The 25,712-nt window shown below is 48.7% G+C and overlaps 1 protein-coding gene across 3 annotated transcripts; it reads right to left on the bottom strand.

The window, feature by feature from the left end:
* Window positions 1-24,805, bottom strand: LOC144697050 (uncharacterized protein C4orf54-like). Of its 3 annotated transcripts, XR_013580304.1 has the most exons (3): window positions 20,416-24,805; window positions 3,247-3,516; window positions 1-1,208 (listed from the first exon to the last, which is right to left on the bottom strand). XR_013580304.1 is itself a non-coding variant. In XM_078568872.1 (2 exons), exon 1 carries the CDS (start codon window positions 24,620-24,622, stop codon window positions 20,435-20,437), a length of 4,188 nt encoding a protein of 1,395 aa, XP_078424998.1. In that variant the 5' UTR covers window positions 24,623-24,805; the 3' UTR covers window positions 1-1,208; window positions 20,416-20,434. The 3 variants fall into 3 exon arrangements, 2 of the variants coding, with proteins under 2 accessions (XP_078424998.1, XP_078425120.1); XM_078568872.1 differs by lacking the exon at window positions 3,247-3,516; XM_078568994.1 differs by lacking the exons at window positions 1-1,208; window positions 3,247-3,516 and adding an exon at window positions 8,864-9,265.
* Between the last annotated feature and the right edge of the window lie 907 nt (window positions 24,806-25,712).

The following is a 25,712-nucleotide window of genomic DNA, read 5'->3' as shown; positions in this document are numbered from 1 at the left end:
GGTGAGCGCTTCCACTGAGCTCCCTGAAGCCAGCCGTCTGCCTCAGGGAGCTACAAACCTCCAGAGAATTTTCAAAACAAAAATGCTGCAAAATATGTCCATGCGGCACAACCAAGCGCCTGATAGCAGACCTCAAAATAAAAAGAGGGATATCTGGGAACTGCTTTCTTATATTTCTTCAGGGAGATTTCATCCTGCCCTGGACCGAGGACATAAGACTCTGGCCAATGTACAAGTGGCAGTGCACCAAGGAGAGGGGCTATGACTTAAAATGCCAAGGGCTTCAAGTTACTATCATTATGAATAATGTCCACTGCTTCTTTTGTATCTATGCTATCATTGCCTGGTACCAGTTAACCATTAGGTGTGCTTACACTGGATAACTGTCAGAGTGAACACCAAAGGTATCCGCTTTTCCTTACAAAAGTCTTTGCTTAAAAAAGCAAGCAGCATCAAGCTAAGTCACTACTGTACAACTAGGTATTGTCACAAAGTCATGAGTAAACAGCCATCTAGATTTATTAGGAATCAGAATGCCCAAATCAAATAATTTGTATGAAATCTAAAACCAGACCAATATTCTGTAGGTTCGATACTGTATTTTTTTTTTGTTTTGCACAGCTCTATTACTAGACACTGCTTTAAATCTTTAATAAAGTTTAAATTGAGGTATGGTTCAGGCGGAATTGCTATAAATTTGATTATCCTTCGCTGAATTACCTATTTCACAGTTTATTACGGAGAAAGAAAGTTAGGGCTCGACTGTTAATAATATTTTCTTGAACACTCTGGCATTGCGCGGGTGTCAAATGTGCACAAATTCAAGCAGGGTCACTGAATTATTCCTTAGAGGCCTTTTAAGGCCGAGTGTTAAATTATCTGTGACTAACTGCAATTAACCTTTTCACCATCAAAGTGCTGTCATGCACAAGGTTCACTCCAATGACAAACCAGTTACCATCTTTAATAGCAAAATGATGAGCAAAAGCACAGTCATATAGTGTTTTCAGTAGTTAAAATAAAAGGGCATTGAATGCTCTGGCATAAAATATTTATACATGCTGCCAAAAATTTTTTCTGAACAGTAAAGAAATGATATTAAACACACATAACTACACGTGAGAACAGAAAAATCCTAAGGAAGTTTTAAGAAGTTGTTTTGCATTGTAAAGCAGTCTTCATACAACATTCTTCATTCTCATCTCCTCCTAAACAAATATAGATAATATCAGAATTAGTCTCAAATCTTGCATTGCCGCACCTATATTTGACAATCCATCTTAACCTTCATAAACAAGGTGAAAGAAGCTAGATATCGGATATGATCAATTATAAGGAAGTATGTGATTAGAGTAGAACAGAATCATAGTACCACATAGCACAGATGGAGGCCTTTTGGCCCATCATGCCAGTACCAGCTCGTTGGAAGAGCTATCCAATTAGCTCTCACCTTTTATTTCCCCCAAAGCTTTGAACATTTTTCCTTTTCGAGTATTTATCCAATCCCCTTTTGAAAGTTCCTATTGAATCTGCTTCCACCGCCCTTTCAGGCAGTGCGTTCCAGATCACAACAACTCACTGTGTAAAAAAATTCTCCTCATCTCCCCCTCTGGCTCTTTTGCCAATTATCTTAAATCTGTGTCCCTCTGGTTACTTGGCCCTCCTGCCAGTGGAAACAGTTTCTCATTATTTACTCTATCAAAATCCCCTCATAATTTTGAAGGCCTCGATTAAATCTCCCAGCCAACCTTCTCTGCTCGGAGGAGAACAATTACCCCTTCTTCACACAACTGAAGTCCCTCATCCCTGGGTCCCACTCTAGTAAATCCCCTCCGCACCCTCTCCAAGGACCTGACATCCTTCCTAAAGTGTGGCGTCCAAAATTGGACACAACAGTCCAGCTGTGGACTAAGCAAATTGGTACGAAAGTTTAGCCTATAAAAAAAATCAGCCTTATCAACTTGTCCTGCCACCTTTGAAGATCTCTGTATACTTTGATAATTTGTGGTGGGAATTTATGTCTCAATTTCTTCCTTTTTTCTTTTTCTCTATTGATTTTGATCTTTTTAAACAGGTTTGCTGGAACCATAGAACGGTTACAGCACAGAAGGAGACTATTTGGCCCATTTGTGCCCATGCCAGCCCTCTGCAAGAGCGACTCTGGCTCTGCTAGTTCCACTCCCACTCCCTTTCATAGCGTCCTGCAAATTTATTCTCTCGTTACTTGAAATCTCTGCCTGGCTCTGCAGCTATCTTTATAATTGTGATCAACAAGAAGAATGACCTTTACCAGGAAGCTGAGTAAGTCCATTAAATAGCGGACTATCATCAACATGTGGGAAGCTAGTATTTGGCAGAGACCTGGGTTCCCATGGCAAAGTAAACAAAGCTCTCTGTGTCACTGACAGCAGATAAAGATAGCTTTGATGGATATTTGGATGCGTAACAAAGGTTTTGCTTTCTTCAACACATCGCCCAAGAGCTGGCCAAATTTAAAGAGGTAGCTTTTCAAATTTCCACCTAGGTGTAAAGTTGACCTTGCAGGCTCTCCGTTATATAAGCCTCCCGTTTTTCACCCTCACAATATAACAGGGCTGGGTGGGGGGGAGCGGGGGGAGGGGTGTGGGGCAAGAGGGGATCTATCACACTAATTTTACCCTCAGGCAGCAGCAAGCCAAACTCCCAATGTCTTACACTATCAGTGAAAAGGGGTTATGTTGACACAACTTAGGTATTGGAGGCCTCGTGGCTTGGCTGGTGGTGCCCCTGCCTCTGAGCCAGGAGCAGTGGGTTCAAGTCCCGCTCCAGGACTTGTTGGCTGAGGAATGAGCGTTCATGATGCAGACAAACAGGCTCATAACCGGCCTGCAAATCCACATGCAACGCTGTCGGGAAAAGAAAGGTGTATATGAAGGTACAAAACAAACACGGTTAGATATTAGGCACGTTATTAGCTGCAACATTGAATTCAACAACTTTAGGTAATAACCATCACTCCCATTTTTTCAGACAATGGGACTGGAAATGATTTTGCTGAAACTATTTACTTGTTTTCTGCTATTTACTGGTCCCCTTATCATCCCACCATCCCTTTTGTCACTTTATCTCTCCTGCTCACCACCCCCTCACATCCACCCTATCACCGACCTTCCCTTTGCTATTCCTCCCCACATTTTCTGAGCTCCAGGTTTGCTTATAAAATACTCAGTTTCTAATCTCTCCCGTTTCTGTTGAAAGGCCACTAACCTGAACCATCAGCTCTGTTTCTCCCTCTCCACAGATGCTGCCTGACCTGCTTAGGTGTTTCCAACATTTTCTGGTTTTAATTTCAGATTTCCAACAGCCACAGTAACCCGGCCCCCTCCAGCCCTACAACCCTCTGAGGTCTTTGCGTTCTTGCAATGATGGCGTCTGTTGCACTCCTGATTTTCACCATTCCTGACAATGCCTTCAGCAACCCAGGCCCTAAGCCTGAGCTTTGTAAACCATTTTCCAATATGTCCCCCATTTTAAAACCTGGAAACTAACGGGCGCCAGACACCAGCAAAAACAAAACAGCAATAAAGCAGCACAGTAACGTTCAGTGTATAATCATTAGGAATTGAATAAAGTTCAACACATAATATTATATCATATAAATACGAAAATCTGTGTTTTAAAGCGCTGTGTAAAAGTATTACTATTTTATGAACCCATGTAGGTTTCAGACAAGCTGTCCATATTCCCTGGTGACAGAAAACTCAGTGAAGCCCCTCTCCCCACCCTCACAGACCCAATGTAATCAGTCCCTATCCCCCACCACATACACACACACACACAGAAACATACACACACATACGTACCCACACATACACACACACACACACACATGCACATATACACATGCACACAAACACACGCACCTCTCTTCACAACACTCCTCCCCCTACTCACTCAGCAGTCCCTTTCCCCCACCACATACACACACACACACGCATATACATACATACACAGAAACATACACGCACACACACACACATATATATACATACACAGAAACATACACGCACACACATACATATATATATACATACACAGAAACATACACGCACACACACACACATATATATATACGTACACAGAAACATACACGCATACACACACATATATATATATACATACACAGAAACATACACACACACACACATACGCACCCACACATATACACGCACACACATACGTATGCATACACACGTATGCATTAACATACACGCACACACACACACATGCACATATACACACACACACATACACACACACACATACACACGCACCTCTCTTCACAACACTCCTCCCCCTACTCACTCAGCAGTCCCTTTCCCCTTCTCCCATTTTGGTCTAGTTTCCGATGCCTGTGAAGCAGTGTCTCCAGCCTGGGGTATGGAGCCTGTACAACAGGCAGACAGGAACAGAAACACAGTAAAGTTTGAAGCTGCCATTCACCTTCCCACTCAGCTGAGTGATCACCTAGTTTTCCCTGCACTCAGACAGTGACTGAGTTACTCTTGCTGGCCTCTAGCTGCACCAGGTTGGTACACAAACACCCTGGGCCCACTGGAACTCGCCATTAGAAGTGTTTTCCGAAGTTAAGGCTCACTTAGGGCTCACCACCTGCCCTGTGCTGTTTGGCGGCATCAATCCAGTGGGTCCAGGGCTGTTCTACCAGAACCTCTAGACTGGGTCATCTCCTCCGCACAGTCACCATTGCTGCTTAGGGGAGGGGGGATGCTTGCAACCCCAAATGTGACTCTGCCGCCCCACTGGGGGTTGTGACCCACAGTTTGGGAACTCTTGCCCTAAGCCCTAGAATTTATTCCTTAAACCTCTCTATCTCTCTTTTAGAATATTTTGTAAAACATACCTCTTCAAGCTTTCCGTCACCTATACACATATCTATTTATGTGGCTCAGTGTCAAACTTTGTCTTATCATTGCTCCTGTGAGGCACTTTGGGATGGTTTACTACATTAAAGGCACTATATAAATGCAAGTTGTTGTTGTTAATGGCACCGATGTGATAAAATGCAAACGAATTAAATAGTAAACCTGGCAAGCAGTGAAAGGTACTTAGCGCATTTCACCCTGACAGTCACAGTAGAGGAGGTTGATTGCCGTTATCAGTGGAAACATTTTGCAACTGGAATCGCTCTGAGCCTCAGTGTGTGCCAGGGCCTGACATAGAACACAATTCAGCCTCTCCAGCGGCTGCGTAACTGGTGCCACCAGGTCTGGTGATGCAGTTGCTGGCTGGTCATGTCCATTTTCTTGCCACATCTTTCATCACTGAGGTGGAAGGGCAAGAGGTGGGAGGTCAGATGTGATACCGCCAAGGGACTGCCTGACCCGTGCTCACTGCAATCGTGCCCTGCTGGGCGCCCCCTTAGCACGAATCCTTGACCGGTGTAGGAGTGGGACCCCTGAGCAGCAGTGAGGTATGAGAGTCTAGACCCACTCGCCTCATCCAATATCCAAGTGTGATAAAACCAGAGAACTCAGCCCACTGTGCACTTAATCCCAAAGGCCGCTAATTCAGCCAGTCCATGAATTCACGAGGGATACTTGCACCATGTGAAGACCACAGCCCTCGGGGGGAGAGGGGTCAGCTACAGGTCTCTGAGGCCGTCAGGCACTTCATGATGGACAGTCCGAGTGCAGGACTACACAGATATGATTAGTGATCTCTTCTGCAAATATTGTAGGATTCTTATAATAATCAGAATAGTGCAGCACAGAAGGAGGCCATTCAGCCCATTGAGTCTGCACTGGCTCATTTGAAGAGCAGTCTGTTTTTTTTTAAATCTTTCATGGGATATGAGCGTCACTAGCATGGCTTGCGTTTGTTGCCTCTCCCTTGTCCTGTTCCCCAACCACCCCCCCCCACCATTTCCCTATATTTGCTGGAATGTTTTTCCTTCACCAAGTATTTAACCATTTCCCTTTGGAAGATTACTCTTCGATCTGTATTCACCACCCTATCAGGCAGTGTATTAATAGTCGTTTGGTAATTCAGAACTTGAGTATTTTCTGAAAAAGGAGACTTCTTTGTCGAAGCTTTTTGTCTTGCACGCATCAGGACAATTCGAAAGAATACCAAATGTAAAGGGAACAACAATTTATACTTTATGAGGAGAGAGTGCAGATTAGTTGGCAAGTGGACTCTGATTGGTAGATGTGTTGCCATGGAGAATGCACCAGTTGATAGTAACAGTTAACTGCCAAACACTGTTTGAAATTTAAACCAGGCTGCTTGACTCTGATTGGTCAAGGCATTGTTCTGAGGAATGAGCCAGCAAATGTCTGTCACTATATGTACTGGAAGCGACATATATTAATACACAGGACCCTGTTCTTTGGAGACAGCACCTGTTTCAGCTAAACAAAATAAATGACAGCCACCTGTCATTCGGACCCCGTGAGGAAAATGTAGGCTTCCCCTGGCGAGGCCTCACGCCTCCCTCCTCCTTTCCCAGGTGATGGCCTCGATACGCGATCCTTCCTCCCACTTGCTATCCATGGGCCAACTCCGGGTCACAGGGTTTCCTGCTGCTTCCCACACGGAACAGGCGGGAAGTCTGTCGGGCAGTATTTTAATGGGCCTTCTTTTCTGGAGTGAGTTTCTAACCTACGTGGTTTCTTGCCCATGCAAAGAACAAGACCAGAGTTAAAATTAGACTCTTATCACTTCACGGTATGTTAGGAAACAGAGAACAGACGACATAAATGGAAATTGCTGATAAGTGAATTAATTTTGGAGGGCAGAGCGGTGAAAGTTTGGAGTAACTTGGTGTGCAAGATAATACAATACATAAACATTGTGCTTGTTCAAAACTACATGCTATGATGGCAGAACTAATATATTAGAGGGCTGTGTCTGCTGAAGAGTTTTTTTTATAATTTGTTCATGGGGTGTGGGTATCACTGACCTAGCCAGCATTTATTACCCATCCCTAGTTCAGAGGACAACCTGTAGATCTGGAGTCACATGTAGGCCAGACCAGCAGATTTCCTTCCCTAAAGGACATTGGTGAACCAGGTGGGTTTTTGCCACAACTGACAATGGTTGCATGGTCATCGTTAGACTTTTAATTCCAGATTTTTATTGAATTTAAATTCCATCATCTGTGGGATTCGAACGTGGGTACCCTAGAGCATGACCCTGGGGATCTGGAGTTATTAGCCCAGTGACAACACCACAATGCCATCACCTCCCCTGCCCTGCCGTTTAGGAGCTATAACCTTTACAATTAAAATCAAATACCTCAAAGTTGTTTGTTCCTTTTTTCATACATTTTCTTCCAACATCGCCCGTCACTCCCGGGCTAACAAGGTTCCAGATGACCTGTTTCTGGATTATTGCTAATGTAGATGCCAGCAGTGGCTCAGTGGATAGCATTACGGTTGGAGGGTTTGAGCACCATCCCAGAGGCTTAAGCCTGTAGCTCATCATAGGATGTCACAGAGAGGCCACTTGGCCCATCACACCCATGGTGGTGCTAGCTCTCCATTTACTCTGATCCTTTTGTTTTGTCTTTACAGAGAAATTGCAGCACAGGAGGCGTGTGCTGTGGCTAGCTCTAGGGCTGGAGACATAGGTAGATCGAGACTGAGACACACAAGCATTGCGTCATCATACCTACAAAAAGACACAAGCCACAGACCCAACAGAAGACTTGAAGTATGAATGCCTTAAAGTGCTTAATGAGCTTTCTCTCCCCTGCTGTTTTGGCAGAGGCGTTAATCAGTTTAAAATAAACTGTGATCCAAGGAAGCTTCTTCTGCCTGGGCAGCTGCTCTCAATGAACCAGGTCATAAGCACTGTGTGCCTGGACGCTCAGCGTGTAGGAGAACTGATTGCCGGCTAACAAAAATAGTAGAAAGCTTTAATGCTCCATCTCAAAGTGAGTCAAAGTTCATGAGAGAGCTGGAGAGAGAGGGTCAATGGCACCGGATTTCAGGTCTTGATGTACCTTAAGTATCTCATGAGTTGTCTCAGGCACTGCCCCTCCTCCACTGTTGCCCGGGTAGCTTCCGTTCCATTGCAGTACCCTGCAAGAGCGGCTCAGATAGGCACATCTTTCGCTGTGCTACAGCAGGCCAGCATAAACATCCCAAAAGATTGCAAGGAGATTCTTGAGGCTAATGAGACCAAGACCACGAGCAGAGCAGTATCAGAGTGACTGGCAGCCCAGAAGTGAGCACCAAGTCCAGAATAAGTGCCAGAGGGAAAAAGGGCAGAACCTTCAAGAGTGGAGTATAAAAGTACAATGGTGACTGTTCCACTGCTGCCTGGTTTACATCCCCAAAATTCTGTCTATGTCCTGAAGGTGCCCCTTGCACTGGTACTGTTGGGTGAGGATGCTCACAGCTAGGGAGGGATTGTATTCTGCCATCTCAGGGGTCTATAGGGGGGGTTCCACAGCTTCCCACCTCTGTACACACCCAGGCTCCATTGCGTGTAGTAGATTAGGAAGTGAAGACTCAAGGTGGACTTTCAAAAAGGCACAGGGACCACGGAGGGATTTAAGAAGAGACATACTTATATTGGAGGCAGTTCAGAGAAGATTCAATGGGATGAAGGGGTTGTCTTACAAGGAAAGGTTGAGCAGGTTGGGCCTTTATTCGTTGGAGTTTAGAAGAATGAGAGGTGATCTTATTGAAACATATATGTTTCTGAGGGGGGTCTTGATGGGGTAAATGCTGGGAGGATGTTCTCCATTGTGGGGGAATCTAGAACCAGGGGGAACAGTTTAAAGATAAGGATTCTTCCATTTAAGACAGAGTCAAGGGGAAATTGCTTCTCTCAGGGGGCTGTTAATATTTGGAATTCTCTACTCCAGAGAGCAGTGGAGGCTGGGTCACTGAATATATTCAAGACTGAGACTGATAGATTTTTGAACTAAAGGGGAGTCAAGAGTTATGGAGGAATGTGGAGACGAGACCAAGATCAGATCAGCCATGACCTTATTGAATTATGGTGCAGTTTGAGGACCTGCATGGCCTACTGCTGCTCCTATGTCCTGTGTTCTAGAGCACAGCAGCACACGTGTGTGATGTGTGCCCTCACTTATTCACCTGCAACCCACTTCAATACATAACACAAAGAATTTTGCAAATAATTAACATATAATGCTCTGGTCAGCCAGCCCCTCGAGCATTGCATCCTGTTCTGGTCCCCTGGTGCCAGGGGCACTGTGGAGCTGGGAGGGGCACGCTTGCTCCTCTTGCCTCTACATTAAATGTGAAAAAATACATTAAAAAAAAAATTTAGTTACCATTTTCACAGCATCCGCTGGTGATACAGGGTTAGGCTCAGTTGATGAATACAAATTTTTGTCAAGATGGCAACAGAATCGGGAGAATCTTCAGAAACTCAGTCACCTAGTGGCCAGAGCATGCAACTACACTATAGCAAAATTGAATAGGACATGTTGACATAGCAATTTACAATGGTTAGCTGTTAAGAAGAATGCACATGAATGGCATAATGTGGTTCAAGGGGCTGAATGGCCTCCCCCTGTTCCTAACTTGAGTAGTTCAAACAAGTTTATAGATCGTAATAGCAAATCTTAAACAGTTTGTGAAAGTAATGTGAAAAACCTTGCACTTATATAGCGCCTTCACATCCTCAGGACATCCCAATTGTTTGCATTTGTCCCAAAGGGTCTGAGATAACAAAAAGGGCAGGACATTAGGTTTAAATTACATAATCTCTGGTTAGACTCCATCTGGAGTACTACGTTCAGTTCTGAACACCATGGGCAGGATATTGAGTTTGGTGAGTAGAGGGGGGTGGGGCCTGCTCGCCAACACGTAAAACAACGTTGGGTGGAACTCCCGACGTCACCCCGCGTCATTTCAATTTTCAGGTCGGCGGGGTTGCAGCCGAATCAGCTGTGCGCCCGCTGACCTGTCAACGGCCTATTGAGGCCATTTAAAAACTAATTGAAGTAATTAAAGGACCTGCCCGTCCAACCTAAAAGGTTGGTGGGCAGGCCGGGAGCCCTGGCAGGCTTCAGAAAAAGCATCAAACCTTGGATGAGGTTTCTAAAAATTTAATAAAAGTTTAATTAAAAGTGATGGATGTATCACATGAGGGCTCATGTCAGGGAAGTTTTATTTTTTTATATTTCACATTTTTGGATTTGTTGCCGATCTCCCTGAGGCAGCACTTAGCTTAGGGAATCCCCCCCACCGTCCGCACAGGGAGCGCATAGCCCGCCCACTTAAAATGGCGGCGCGCCCCCAATTGGGGGCGCCGATCGGAGGCATGCCCGCGCGGGCCCACTCCTGAACTTCCCCCCGACGGAGGGAAAATTCTTCCCCATATTTCATGAAGGATCTACTGGCCTTGGTGAGATTGCAGTGCAAATTCATCAGAATGTTACCAGAGCTTTGAGGGTTAAATTACAAGGGCAGGTTGCAAGACTAGGCTTGTGTGCCCCTGAGTAGAGAAGGGTCAGGGGTGATCTGATCCAAGTACTTAAGCTTAAAGGGTTTGATGGGACTGATGAAGAGAAGCTATCTACCTGGTGGAGTTGCAGTGGGGTGGGGGATGGGTGCGGGCTGGGAGTCTAGAACAAAGGAGCAGAAACTTCAAGTGAGAGCTTGGCTGTTCAGCGGTTATGTCAGGAAGCACGTTTAATAAGGTAGATGCAGAGATGTTTCCACTTGTGCAGGAGACCAGGACTAGGGGCCATAAATATAAGATGATCACTAATAAGTTGAATAGGAAATTCAGGAGAAGCTTCTTTACCCAGAGAGTGGTAAGAATGTGAAACTCACTATCACATAGGCCAGAATTTTACACTCCCCCATCAGTGGGTTTTAGGGGGGTGGGTGGGTGGAGGGGGGGGGGCGTGGTCATGTGGCGTGTGAAATTGAAGGAATAGGATTCCCTCTGGGTTCCCGCCCGTGCCAACCTCGCAGCGATTTTAGGCTGGGGTGGGCAAGGTCTTGGTTGGGAAGCCTGCCCTTGCACCAATTGAGGACATTAAGTGGCCAATTATTGGCCACCCAGGGGCCGTTTCATGCCCAGCCTCAATTTTTAGGCTGGCAGGAGGATTGACCTTGTATGGGGCATGCCTGAAAATCAACGGGCCTAGGCCTCCACCAGGAAGCGGGTGGGGCGCCTCCATCAGAAGCCCCTTCTGACTGCACACGCCACCCCCCTAAAGTCCGGTGGCCTTTGGACCTCCCACTCCTACCCTGGCCTCTCCCCTGACACCCAGAACGCCCCCATCACCCACCACTCCCCCCCCCCCACAACTTCCTTACCCTTTCTGCCCTTAAACTTATCTTGGCCTCCGCTCCCCACACACATAGGCTCTGACTCCTTCCTGAACTTCCCCCTCTGTCCATTGCAGTGCTGTCGCTGCAGGGACTAGAGAGCTGCCGGCCAATCAGATTGGCCGGCAGCTCTCTAAGGCAGGACTCCCTCCCAAGTCCCACCTGCAGCCACTTAATGCTCATTCGGGGCACTTGGAGTTGCCAGGGATGTGTTGCCTGCCGACTCTTTGAATTGTGGGAAGGGAGACTCCACTACGTGAAAAATTTAAAGTAGTTAAGGCAAAGAGTATAGATGCAGATTAGGGGAAACTAGATGAGGACTAGATGAGGGAGGAAAGAATAGAAGGATAGGTTGATAGGGCTGGACGAAGTAGGGCAGGAGGAGGCTCTTGTGGGGCAAAATCTCCAACCAATGTTGGGCTGAATGGCCTGCTTCTGCACTATAAATATTTTGTATTTATGACAGTGATCAATAACTTTGTTTTGAATGTTAGCAACTGGCTACTTGGCACAGCTCCGAAAATGCTTAACATTAGATAGGGCAAGCAGCTTGGAGCTATTAACAGCAACACAACAACCCAGCTTTGACTTTCTCTTTGGATTACTTACAGTAAACTCCACCATCTTAAATTAGACACAAACAAAACACTCTCTGACTATCTTCTATGATGCACCATCAGCAGGCAAAATGAGTAATCTTAGTAGAAATTGAACTACCGCAATATAGGCAAGATGACCAATAAATCAGAAATAATTGTATCATTCCAGTATGTATAACTATCTAAGTTTTGCAAGTTTCACACTTCAGGTGTCACTGCTCAAAAACTGCCAACAAATGGAAGAAAAATATACAAAGATCAGCAGCAGAGGTTGTAATATACGGACTCCTATGAGTTGATGCTTCATGTTGCTTTATATCTAATGTACAGCCATAAACTAACAAACTGCACACCTCCTCCCTTCCTCTCAGGCAATTGGGATTTAAAGGGACAGGTCAGCTTAATCAAAATCACACCATTGCAGTAGAGTAACATCTGCCCTTTTCCCCAGCCCTATGTTTGCTTATAAACTGTTAGGTCTCAAACTTCACCCAATTCTGATGAAAGATCATCACCCAGTAATCTTATAGCTCTGTTTCTTTCTGGCTGTTGTCTGGCATTTTCAGTTTTTATTTTAAATGTTTAGCACATCGTATTTTGTTTCTGATGCAGAGTACCTATCTGCTGCATGCAATAAAGCTCATGTCATTCTACATCATCTGATTTACCAAGAGCAATGTGCACTACCTGGTTATAATATTCCTGTCATTATAAAAAAGCGTATCTTCTGGCTCACCATATGTTAAATCACTGGAGATCTGTTGAGGATTTTAAGTTTTCAACTCTACAACGACCCTTTACCAAAATATGTGATAGCTGACAAAGCATTATGTGGTGGTTAAATGCGTGCGAGTGCTACCATATATCTGTGTCATCGCTAAGACTTCCTATTTACACCTCCGTAATATCAACTCAACCCCTCACCTGGTCCAGAAGCCCTCAATCATTCCTTTATCACCTCGAGACTTGACTATTCTAACGCACTCCTGGCTGCTCTCCCACATTCCACCCTCCATAAACTTGGGGTCATCCAAAACTCTGCTGCCTGTGTCCTGACTTGCACCAAGTCCCGTTCAGCCACCACCCTGAGCTCACTGACCTGCACTGCACTCCGTGGCCTCGCCCCTCCCTATCTCTGGAATCTCTTCCAGCCCCACAATTCTTTGAGATCTCTGCACTCCTCTAATTCTAGCTTCTTGAGCATTCCCGATTTTAATCACTCCACCATTGGCGGCAGTGCCTTCAGCTGCCTAGGTCCTAGGTTCTGGAATTCCCTCCCTAAATCTCTCCGACTCTCTCTCCTTCATTAAGATGCTCCTTAAAGCCTATCCCTTTGATGAATCTTTTGACCCTCTGCTCTAATAACACCTTATGTGGCTCAATGACAGACAGTACTAGCATATGAACATACGAATTAGGAGCAGGAGTAGGCCATTTGGGCCCCAAAAGCCTGCACTGCCATTCAATAAGATCATGGCTCATCTGATTGTGGTCTCAACTCTACTTCCCTTGGCGTAGTGGTGTTGTCACTGAACTAGTAATCCAGGGACCCAGGGTAATGCTCTGGGGGCCAGGGTTTGAATCCCACCATGGTAGATGGTGAGATTTGAATTCAGCTAAAAATCTTGAATTAAAAGTCTAATGATGACCATGAAACCATTGTTGATTGTCGTAAAAACCCATCTGATTCACTAATGCCCTTTAGGGAAGGAAATCTGTCGTCCATACCTGGTCTGGCCTACATGTGACTCCAGACGCACAGCAATGTGGTTGACTCCTAAATGGCCTAGCAAGCCACACAGTTCTCATGGGCAATAAATACTGGCCGAGCCAGTGATGCCCCCATCCCATGAACGAATAAAAAAAAAACTCATTGACTCCCTTGTCAGTCAAGAATATATCTAATTCAGCCCTGAATATGTTCAATGATAAAAGATGTTGTTTGTTGATCATTGCTGTGAGGAGCCTTAAGACACATCATTGAGTTAATGGTGCTATATATAGGAAACTATCTAATTCCTCTTCAAAGGAGTTTATGAACTCTACTTCAGTGGTGGCTTGTGGCAGAGAATTCCACATTCTAACCACCTGGTGTTTCTTCTAATCACCTTTTTAATTAATATTTGTGCTTCTCTTAAACTTGATACCATTTTACTGACTAATACAAATAAGTTTTCACTATTTGCCTCATCATAACCTTGAAGATCTCTATCAGATTTCCCACTTAATCTTCTCAGTACCAGTGTGAAAATCCAAACTTCTCAGGTTTCTCTACATAACTATAAATTTCCATCTTCACTACTCCTGCGCCCTTTCCATTGCCTTTATTTCCTTCCTATAACGTGATAGCCAGAACTACACACAATACTCCAACTACAGTCTGAAACAGACTTTGTAAAGTTAAATAGAATTACAGTGCTTAGAGCACAGAAACAGGCCTTTCTGCCCAACTTGCCTATGCTGGTGTTTATCCTCCACATGACTTCTCATCTCAACCCTATCAGTATATCCCTCTATACCTTTCTCCCTCATGCGTTCATCTAACTTCCCAGTAAATGCATCTACACTATTCACCTGAAGCACTCCTTGTGGTAGTGAGTTCCACTCTGAGTAAAGATGTTTCTCCTGAGTTCCTTATTGAATTTACAAGTGAATATCTTATCTTTATGGTCCCTTGTTTTGGATTCTCCCACAAGCAGAAATATTTTCCCTATGTCTAATCTATCAAACACTTTCATAATATTAAACAGACGTGTAACTTGACCTTCTCTGTTTTTTATACTATGCTTCTGGGTTCAAAACCATTGCTCTTAAATCTGGAACACTCTACCCCCTCCCCCTCCCCCCCCCCCCCACCAATCCCACCCAACGCAGGGTGTCAATTAAATAGTTAAAAACTGAGAATGATAGATTTTCATTGAACAAGGGTATTCAGGGTTTACAGAACCCGGACTGGTAGATGGAGTTAAGCTACAGATCAGTCATGACCTAACTGAATGAGGAAAAGGCTCAAAGGGCTGAATGGCCTACATGTGTTCCTATATTTCTTTTGTACGCTGCTTTGTTTAATGACCTGTGCACCAGCCCACCTGCATTTCTGTTCTATTTACAACCTCATCTTTTATGGTATATGTTCTTACCCGTTTCTTATGTTCAAAGTGCACGACTTCACGTATTTCTGGGTGAAAGTGTTACCTGACACCTACCTGCCCATCCCGCTGTCCTGTCCATATCCTCCTCCAGCCTTTTGTCACAATTTACCACACTTCCCAAGTATATATTGTTGGCAAGATTTTATGTTGTTGTAACTTCTCTTCTCCCCCCATGTCCCTTGCCCCACACCTCCCACTCCGCCACCCCCAGGCTTACGTACCGTTCCTCTGTGAAAGAGGGACAATTAACTCGGAATCGCACTAAAGTCAGAGCAGCGATGTAACTTGGCATTTAAGATATTCAGCTCGTACAGTTGCAGGTGAAAGTGCCTGCAGTCATTTCAGTCGTGAGTAACAAGTTTGCATGGTGTGTATCGTCACTACGCTATGGGCGGGGGGGGCACTGAGGAAGTTGACCATTTCACCTTAGAAAAATGAAAAATTCCTTCTCCCACCTCTGCATGTAGAAAGCTGATCTCCCACCACTCAAACATGCTTTGGGGTGATAATGGGTGTGAAAACTGAACAGAGAATAAATCTCCTGATGTGATGTTTATTTTGTTCTTAAAAATTAAAAATTTGTTTTATGGCATCTCATTCTTTTAAAATATAGCCAATACTAATTAAAAATAAACCTCTCCTCTTTTAATAAAAGCTCTATTTTTATTGTTACTTCTCTGATTAATGTTTAAACTATATAAAATATATACAAACCTATATACCACTCCTATCTACAATAGCAAGTTGCATTTATATAGCACCATTAATGTAATAAAGCATCCTAAGGATCTTCACAGCAGTGAGTGTCAAACAATATATGACACCAAGACGCATAAGGAGATATCAGGACAGGTGACCAAAGCTTGGTTAAAGAGGTAGGTTTTAAGGAGTGTCTTAAAGGAGGAGAGAGAGGCAAAATAAGGAATTCCAGAGCTTAGGGCCCAGGCAGCTAAAGGCACAGCCACCAATGCTGGAACGCTTACAGCTGAGGATGTTCAAGAGGCCAGAATCAGAGAAGTGCAGAGATCTTGAAGGGTTGTGAGGGCTGGAGGAGGTTACAGAGATAGGGAGAGGTGGGGCCATGGAGGAATTTGAAAATAAATAAGCACATTTTAAAATTGAGGCTTTGCTGGATTGGAAGCCAATGTGGTTCTGTGAGCACAGGGGAGGATGGATGAATGGGATTTGATGCGTTAGGATACAGACAGCAAGGGTGCAAGATGGAAGACCAGCCAGGAGAGCATTGGAATAGTCATATCTAGAGGTAACAATGGCATTGGTGAGGGTTTTCAGAAGATGGGCTTAGGCAGGGCAAACTTTGCAGAGTATTTACTGTTTTCTAGGTTCTAGAATTAGACATCAAAAGATGGGCCACAGAGCAAAGGAAAACTTACTTTGTGCCATCAATAAAGAATGATGTTTATCTCACTCTATGCCTGTTGAGTTCAATATAAAGGAAAAAGGTGATTTGTCAGAAATGCACATGGCCATTGTTTTAGAGATGTTTACATTCATTAGTCCCAGTACAATATTCGCTGGGGAACAGTACAAACCCAGCAAGTTTGTCTTGATGAAAAAGGAACTTAGGTGGACTGACAAAACCAAGCTGGAACTTGGCAGAATGGAAATTGGTGCAGATGCCAGTCCACACTCTGTGGCTTTTAAGGAGGGAATAGCAATATATTTAGGTTTACTTTTTATTTGGGTTGACATCTGGTGTGAAGTTGGGTTCTCTAATGGAGGAGCTGATTAAGTCAGTCAATGAGTAGGTCAGCTACTTGACTCAGAATGTACTAGGCTTATAGAATCAATGGCACAGAAGGACATCATTCAGCCCATTATGCTTGCGCTGGCTCTATGAAAGAGCTAATTAGTTAGCCCTGCTTCCTCCCCATCACCCCCCTCACCCCCGCTCATTCCTCACAGCCAGTCCACTCACCAGTGACAGCAGTTTCTCTTTGTTTAATCTGTAAAACCTCCTCAGAATTTGGAACACGTTTATTAAATCTCTGCCCCTCACAACCTTCTCTGCTCTAAGGAGAACGATCCCAGCTTCTCCAGTCTCTCCACATAGATGCAGTCCTTCACCTCTAGCACCATTCTAGTAAATGGCTTCTGAACCCTATTCAAGGCCCTAACACCCTTTCTAAAGTGAGGCGTCCAGAACTGGACACAATATTCCAGCTGAGACCTAACCAGAGATTACTCCATGCTGGTTCTGTAGTTTATCTCATCCGAGGCAGTGGTTAGACTTTGTGAGTGGGCTCACAATGCCACAAGGGAAGCCTCTACCCAGCGTTCCAGCTGGTGATAGTTATCCAATGATCCCTATTGGAAATGTGTTTGTGTGTGAGGCCCATGGTTGAGGGCAGTTTCAAGATTGGCAATGATCAATGTTCCTTCTTAAGCTGTGCTGGTGCACAACCATGTAGGAAATGGGAATGTGCTGCGCAAGGAACCAACAGGCCGCACACAAGCCACAGTCCCTTGGTGATTCATGCTTGTGCAGACCCACGCCCAATTTTAAAGGGGCCACACAGTGCAACAAGCCAGCTGTGCACATTGAACAGAAGCTAGAGGGATCATTGATTGTGATGGCTCTGCAGGCAAAGGGACTTGTTTGCACTTACTGAGACTAGTTTGAATTTGAGATGTGTAATGGTTGTCGGCAGGTGGTGATGACTTGCTGCTGCCATTGTTAGCATCGTTAGTTGGGTTCAAGTCATTTTGAGCTGCATTCTGAGGCAGCTCACCAGTTGGGAAAGGCTTCTGTTTTTGCTAGCCCCACAAAAATAAAGCTTAAAATGATTTTTGGCCCAAGGTCCCCTCCAATTCTTTAGGAGCACGTGGGCAATTTGTTCAGGTGCGTGGCCCTTTAAATTTTTTTGCATGCTAACTTAAAGGGCCTGACCTGTGAGGTGATACCTACACAGGAACTTCCAAGTTGTTGTGTGACTTAGAAGGAATGTTATTTTGGCTGTTTGCTTTTTCAGCAGCTTTCCTCTTTAAGGAATGTTGGTCAGGCTGCTCAATGTCAGTGGGAATGGGTGGCGTGTCACACTGATACATGCTCCACTTATCTTTACTTCAAAATTGCAATCAGGGTCCTAGGTAGGTCACAAGATTCCAGTTTGGCCCTTGCAAGTGTTGGTTGACTGGCCACCTGTCTCAGCACCATAACAAAAATGGCAGTAGCTACAGCGGCTGTACAGGTGGGTATTAGATGATATTTTCAATCTGCTATTGCATCCACTTACACCGTTTGAGAATAGTCCCACTGACAAGGTGCACATATGAAGACTGGTTCAGCTTGTCCTGTGCTGGAAAGCAACAACAAAACTGTGCCCTAGCAAAGATGCAAAGTTTTATAAACTTTGAGATTAGCTTTACAGGGAAGATGAGGCAGGGTAAAATTTGAAGATTAGAGTACCCATCTCTAATGAAAGGGTCTTAAAAGGTCAGCTAACTATTGTTCATGCATTGAAAATACTTCTTGTAAATTGTATTCCCTAGAGCAGGGCTTCCCAAACTGTGGGTCGTGACCCCCAGCGGGGCTGTGAGACGAGATTTTGGGGTCGTGAGCTCTAAGGCAGCAATGGCTCTGACCAAGTGTTCACAGCTGCGAGGCCCCTTTAAATCCGTCGGCGTAGCCCCTTTAAATGGTGGGCTTAGTCTAACTGACTGACCTTTGAGGCTGATTTGGGCTCTAAAAAAGCCAGTGAAAAGGTTGGTGCTTTGTATTTAAAAACCCTGCAGTTCAAACAGTAACCGCCCCCCCCCACACCCCACCCCAAAACCCTCACCCCGCCCCCCACCCCAAAACCCTCACCCCGCCCCCCCACCCCAAAACCCTCACCCCGCCCCCCCCACCCCAAAACCCTCACCCCGCCCCCCCCACCCCACCCCAAAACCCTCACCCCGCCCCCCACCCCAAAACCCTCACCCCGCCCCCCACCCCAAAACCCTCACCCCACCCCCCACACCCCCACCCCAAAACTCTCACCACCCCCCCACCCCCCCAAACCCCTCACCCCCCCCACCTCAAAACCCTCACCCCGCCCCCCCACCCCAAAACCCTCACCCCGCCCCTCACCCCACCCCCCACCCCCCCACCCCAAAACTCTCACCACCCCCCCACCCCCCCAAACCCCTCACCCCCCCCACCTCAAAACCCTCACCCCCCCCACCCCAAAACCCTCACCCCGCCCCCCACCCCACCCCAAAACCCTCACCCCGCCCCCCCTACTCCAAAACCCTCACCCCGCCCCCCCCGCACCCCACCCCAAAACCTTCACCCCGCCCCCCCATCCCCACCTCCACTCACAGCTCTATCTCCCCACCTGGCTCACAGTCTGGGGTCACAGTGGGGAAATGTTTGAGAAGTACTGTCCCAGTGTATGAAAGATTAGGGAGTGGTCGAATTGAGGGTTTAAGATGGTTTAGAGAGAAACCATTTCCTCTGGCGGGAGACTTAGAGTTCGGCTATTCAGGAAGCACTTCTTTAGATAAATGGTAATGGAAATCTGGAACCCTCTCCACCCAAAAATCGTTCTGGCTGGGGATTAACTGAAAATTTCAAAACGACGATTGATAGATTTTAGTTGGGCGAGTGTATGAAGGGTTACAGAATGAAGATGGCTAAATGGAGTTTAGATACAGAACAGCCGTGATCTAATTGAATGGCGGGGACATTGAAGAGGCTTGAGGGGGCTGAATGACCTACTCATGTTCCTAATTAACATATTTCACATTCGTGAGATGTTACATCGTGCAAAAGCCTGAAAATTCTCATTAAACAAAGGTGTTTTATTCATTCACGGGATATGGACATCAATGTATTTAATGCACATCTCCTTGAGTGGCTTGCCAGGCCATTTTAAAGCCAGTTAAGAGTCAACCACATTACTCTGGGTCTGGAGTCACATTTTAGCCAGACCGGGTAAGGATGGCTGAGATTTCCTCCCCCCCCCACTCAACCCCAAAGGGCATTAGTGAACTAGATGGGGTTTTACAACAATCTGCTAGTTTTACGCTCACTGTTCCTGGTGCTAGCTTTCTTCCAGTTGCAGACTTCCTCAATTACACAAGCAAATTTAAGTTCCCCAGCCCATTTTCCCAAAATGGGACTTGAACTCGGTCAGATCATTAGCCCCAGGCTTTCAGGCTGCAATGCCAGTAGTGTAAGAATTATGCTCTGGTGCCCAATTCGAAGCACTACACAAAAGCATTAAGATTTTGATTTCACTACCTTAGTCCTAATATTTGCACGATTAAACCTGGTCTAATGGGCAGCTGGTATTGCTCTCCCAACAGGCTCGCTGCTCAGGAGTGCATACTTACATTAGGCGTGCCAGGGCTTTCATCTGTGCTCCACGACGAAACTCATGGTGGTTCCATCGAAGGAAGGCGGGGCTATGATCCTTGGCCCCGGCTGTGATGTGATGCTGATCACTGGCTTGCTATCTGAGAAGCCCTTGGAGGCCCTGGTTGTGTGCTGAGAGGTCAGAGTGTGTGTACGGTTCAAGGATTTCCCAGTCGGGAAGTAGTAAGGGCTTTCCATGTACTGGACTTCACTGTGCTGGCCCACTGTACTGTTGGCCTTCCCGCTCTCATTGCATTCATTCTCTGGCCGGGAGAGCTGAGTCTGTAGCGTGGGCAGCATGGCGGGCGTGGGAAGGAATCCAGGGTAGATCATGTAGGTGGTGCCGTAGGTGCCAGGGTTGATGGCGATGGGGGACATGGGCACTGACATGGGGGCCAGGGGCTGCTGGGGCATGGGCACGTCCACGTACTGCCTGGTCTCCGGGTCGTACAGCCGCCTGTGGGCTGGTGGCACGGGCGTGTCGACCAAGTAGTACTGCCCGGTGGCGGGGTCCAGCAACATCTTGCGCTGAGTGTGCGGAGCCGGGAAGCAGGGCACCGGGGGGCTCTCCACCAGCACCGGCGGCTGCACCTTCACTGGGCTGATCTGCTCCGGGGGCTGCACCCGAGGCGGGGTGAAGGCGATGCGCTGAGGCGGGGGCTGGTGGTAGATGGTGGCAGGGGACGGTTCCCGCTGGTGTCTGGGGCTGGGGCTCCGCAGGGAGTAGGTGGCTGCGGCGGCGGGCGGCTGTGCAGGGGGCTGCTTGATGGGGATGGTGAGGTAGTTCTCGAATTCAGAGGGCGGTGGCTGCTGCTGCTGCTGGTACTGGGCGCAGCTCTTGCTGTCCGCCGGAGTTTGCACGGCTGTGGCCGCTTGGCTTTGCTTCTCGCTCTCCTCCAGGCACTGGCGGCGGGGCGCCCGCAGCGAGCGAAATTCGGGCGGCGGGGGCAGGAGCGGCGCCGGCGGGGACCTGACGCGGGCGGGTTTGGACTCCCGGGCGGACTGGCTGAGATGCGGGAGCACCGGGGCCACGGTGAAGAGCTGCGGGACGGTGCACTTGTGGGCGGGCTGGAGGCTCGGGGGGGCTCCCGGGGGCTTCGTCGGAGCGGCCGGCGGGGACCTGACGCGGGCGGGATCCTGCCCGGGGGGGCGAGCCGGCCCCTCCCGCTCGGGCGGGGGGCCCGAAGCCTCCTCGCTGGCGATCAGGGACAGCAGATGGCTGCCGGCCAGCGACCCGGCGCCGGACTCGCTCTTGCGTTTCCACTCGTTCTTGTCGAAGACGTACAGCTCCTCCATGGTCTTCACCGCCGCCGTCAGCTTCTCCAGGGCCAGCTGCTGGCGGGTCACCTTCCCGCCGGGGCTGAGCGGCTTCTCCGCTCCCGCTCCCGCGGGGACGGCGGGCGGGCTTCCCGCCGCTCTCCTGATGCCGCCCGCCGCCTCCTGGAGCGGGAGGCGGCCGGGCGCCCGGTGCACGAAGGAGGAGTTGTTCTTCATGCCGGGGTCCGGGTCCGGGTCCGGGCTCCGGCCGCTCTCCTTCCTGCTGACCGCCTGGCACTTGATGACAATGGGCAGCAAGGAGCTGACGGTGCCGGGCGGCAGTGGCTCCTGGCGGGGCCGCCCGCTGCCTTCCAGCGTCAAGATGTGGTAGGAGCTCTTGACCAGCTTCCTGACGTCCCGGACCTGGTGGATGGGCGCCTGCAGCTTGTGGAGGTTGTCCCGGAGGTCCCGCACGGCGAAGTGCGGAGCTCTGCTCCTGTCCTCGCCCCCCTGCAGCGCCTCTTCTAGCAGCGAGGCGGAGAGCGCCTGGCATTTGGGGTCATCAGCTGACCTGGCCGGCAGGCTGCCCGCATTCCCGCCCCCTATATTGGGAGTCAGCAGCTTGGCAATGCTGAATGGACTTGGCTCACTCTCCCGCCGGCTCCGCAGTTTGATCCGGATTTCTGGCGACCTGCAAGGGGCGGCGTTCCCGTCTGCAGCGGCTCCTCCTGCCCCTTTCGGGGGTAAATGTCCTCCTCCCTGAGGCTGGGTGGTGCGTTTTCCTGTCCCTGTCCCCTTCCCCGCCCTCTGAATGCTCGGCACAAAGAGGTGGGACATTTTCCGTTCTTTGCCAAGGGCCTGCCGCCCAATCTGCGCCCGCACCCGCTGGCCCGCCTTGTTCTCTCTGGTCTCTCTGTCCTCGCTCTGCTGCCTTTTGCATTCTCCCTCTTTCCAGGATCTGAACGCGCTGTGCTGACTCTGGAACAAACTCATCCCCTTGTAACTCTCTCCAGCCGCCTTCACCGAATCGCCAGCTGCCGCCGCTGCTGCTGCCGGGGCCGGAAAGTTGCGGCCGGTGGTCACCGAGCCCTGGGTCGTCGTACCTTTGGCCGCTTCGCCGCGAACTTCCCCCGGGATAGGGGAAGATTCCGGGCTCCCGCCGCCGCTCCCGCCGCTGGACTGGTTGCAATTGGCTTTTTGCAAATCCCCCGGGTCCGCGTCTCGCGTCGCCGCTTTGGGAAATTCCGAGCTGAGGGACGGGCTCGTCCGACCGGCGAACGAGGTGTCGGTAATCTCCCCCCTCTCCATCCTCAGCTCCTGCTCATATTGCATCTTCTTCCAAATCACATTCTGTAAGAGGCTGGAGGCGAATTTGGATTTTTTCTGTGTGCTCTCCATGTCTCCGGCCGCTCTCCATGTCTCCTTCTCGCCTCCCTGCTCCCTGGGCGCCGCTTCCGTAACCCCATCGGCGCAACGCGATCCTCCGGAATTCCTGACCACTGGATGGACACTCCTCTGGCTCTCTCTCCTGGCTGGGACCTGCTCCTTCACATCATAGTTGAAATTTAAAGTCTCTGTTAAGGTAATGACCCTGGATCCAATCTCTCCAAATTTGCCAGTCACTTGGATTTGCCTTTTGGCTTGAACCCCTGACGATGCTTCCGCCGGTTTTTCCTGCTTCTCGTGAACGGCGCAAGCCGCCTCTTTAACCGGTAGGTGTTTCCCCTCCAAGCCGGTGGCCGCCTTGTTGCTCGGGACCTCCTCTCTCGGTGGGCCAACGGCTAACGCTGGTGTTCCGCCAGGAAATTCGCTCGGATTTCTGTTCTCCATCGCATTGCGACAATGAGCGTCAACGTATTCAGCCCAACGGTTCAACCCAATGCTCCGCTCTGGCAGCGATGACAAACCGGTTGATCGATCACCGGAGCAGTCAGTGTCAAAATATTCATCACCGGGGCAGGCGAGACTGCGGAAAGCCCTGGCAGTTAGGCTGCCAACTTCCTTATCCGCATCGTCCAGTTCACTCACGGCGCTGGAGCTGCCGCTGTAAAACTCCAAACCTTTGCCCCCCACTTTGCTTTTAGCTGCGAATTTCGCTCTATCCGCCCTGGCTCTCCCTGTCAAACATTCCGAATTTCCTCGCAGACGTTGCTCTGTCTCCTCCTCTTGCGAACGGGCGCAAGCGACCTTCCCCTTTTCCTGGTCGCTGCGATTTTCCCCCACCGCCCGCGAACTTGCCCTGATCGACAAGTGGATGTGCCCGGTGGAACCGGCGCTACCAGGCAGCGCCTCTGCCGGGCGCCCTCCGCCCGCTACCCTCTCTCCGTTCCTCGACGTTTCCTGTCCCGGCGCCTCCTCCGCTGCGCCCGAAACCGGCGGCGGCGTTTCTCCGGCGCAGCTGGTGCCACGCGGGGTCTCCGAGCCTTCCTCGGATGCATCGCTTTCCAACGAGCTGCTGTCCAGGAAGGAATAGACGATGCTGCTCTCCTCCAGAGCACAGGAAGATCCCAGGCCAAATTCACAATCCCCATCATGGTCCAGTTCATACAATTGGATTTCATGGGTGGTGATAAAATGCACCTCGTCGTTCCTGCCCGGCTGGAAATGACCCCACAACAGATCAGACTCACTTTCCCTTCGCCCGCTTTTCCAAGTGAGTTCAGCACCGCCGTCCTTACCCCCCAGTTGCGCTCCAAAGGAGGGACGGAAAGGGTCAGTCTCGCTGGTGGATCCAATTTTGCCACCATTACCATCAAAATCACTGAAACTCTCGTAAATATCCGAGCCCGCGGCGGTTTCATAGCCGGAAAATTCGGCGGGTGACTCGCCCGTTAAGCAAAGCCCGCCAGATCCATTCTCCCCCGCCCGAGTTTCCTCGCCGCCGGCGCCTCTCGGGCGAGGGTCCCCCGGGGTCTCCTCTCTCCTCATGCCGGCCGCCGGCTCCGCTCTCGCCGCTTCGCCCCTCAACCCCCCGGGCGGTTGGCGTCGCTCCGCCGGATCTCCGCCAGGGCCGCCGGCCCGCTCCGCCGGATCTCCGCCGGTTCCTCCGAATTCCTCCGCGGGAAGCCGGGGTCGGTGCAGTCGCTTCCCTGGGGCCTCGCCGCCGGTCACTGCCCGGGAGGGTCCTCCCGGCGCGGCTCTGTCCCCTCGACCTTTAGCGGGCGCTGAGGACGCCGAGACCCCGGTGCCATGGGCGGGGAGAGTCCCATTCACAGCAGCAGCACCCCGAGCCCCCGCCACCGAGAAATGAAGGCAAAGCATTTGGCAGTTCCAGGCTTCACTGTACCAGGCGTCACGTCAGCTGCCAGACATTCAGTCAAATGCTTGTCCGCAGTGATCCAAAGTGGGAGCATTTCCTAGAGGGAGTTAAAGGTAAAATAGCTTTTGAGTTCAATGATTAACTCGAGGACACATTCTTAAACAAAATAAAGCCATTCGTCCAAATGTTGCAGCATATTTCACGTTAAAATCACATTCTTGTGCACTTAACGATTTAACATCTGAGCGCTGTACTGGATAAAGACTCTTGCTTTCTTAGAAAAAGATAACTTCGTAATGCAGATTATGCAAAAAAAAAAGAACTTGCATTAATATAGCGCCTTCAGGACGTCCCCAAACATTTTGCAGCCGGCGATGTCCTTTTTGGGGAATACAGTCCCTGTTTATAATGGTGAAAGGGTGGGACTAACCGAACATCTTTCAAAGAGACAGCACTTGCACGATGGGCCGAATGGTCACCTTCTTGTGCTCATTCTATGTCGTTACAGACTTTGCCACCCAGATTCGTAGTAATCGGGTCCCCCCCCCGCCCCCCTACCTAACCTTTTTATTAAAAAAAAACAAAATGCAGAGACTTTAAACACATGATAACGAAGTGTAAATTCTGTTTTTAATCGCACATCCGCTGTTAGGTTAACCCAACCTGTGGAAATTTGGACTGATCCATTGGGACCGATTTCTGGTGCAACTTTTGCCCGGGCTTTTCAAAAAAATAGCACAAGAGGCCCGTGCAGGTGCG

Source organism: Cetorhinus maximus, chromosome 1 (assembly GCF_964194155.1).
Source record: "Cetorhinus maximus chromosome 1, sCetMax3.hap1.1, whole genome shotgun sequence".
In the NCBI taxonomy this organism is placed as follows: Eukaryota; Metazoa; Chordata; class Chondrichthyes; order Lamniformes; family Cetorhinidae; genus Cetorhinus; species Cetorhinus maximus.
The sequence above is the reverse complement of the archived record's forward strand: the minus strand, read 5'-3'. Positions and strand labels throughout refer to the sequence as shown.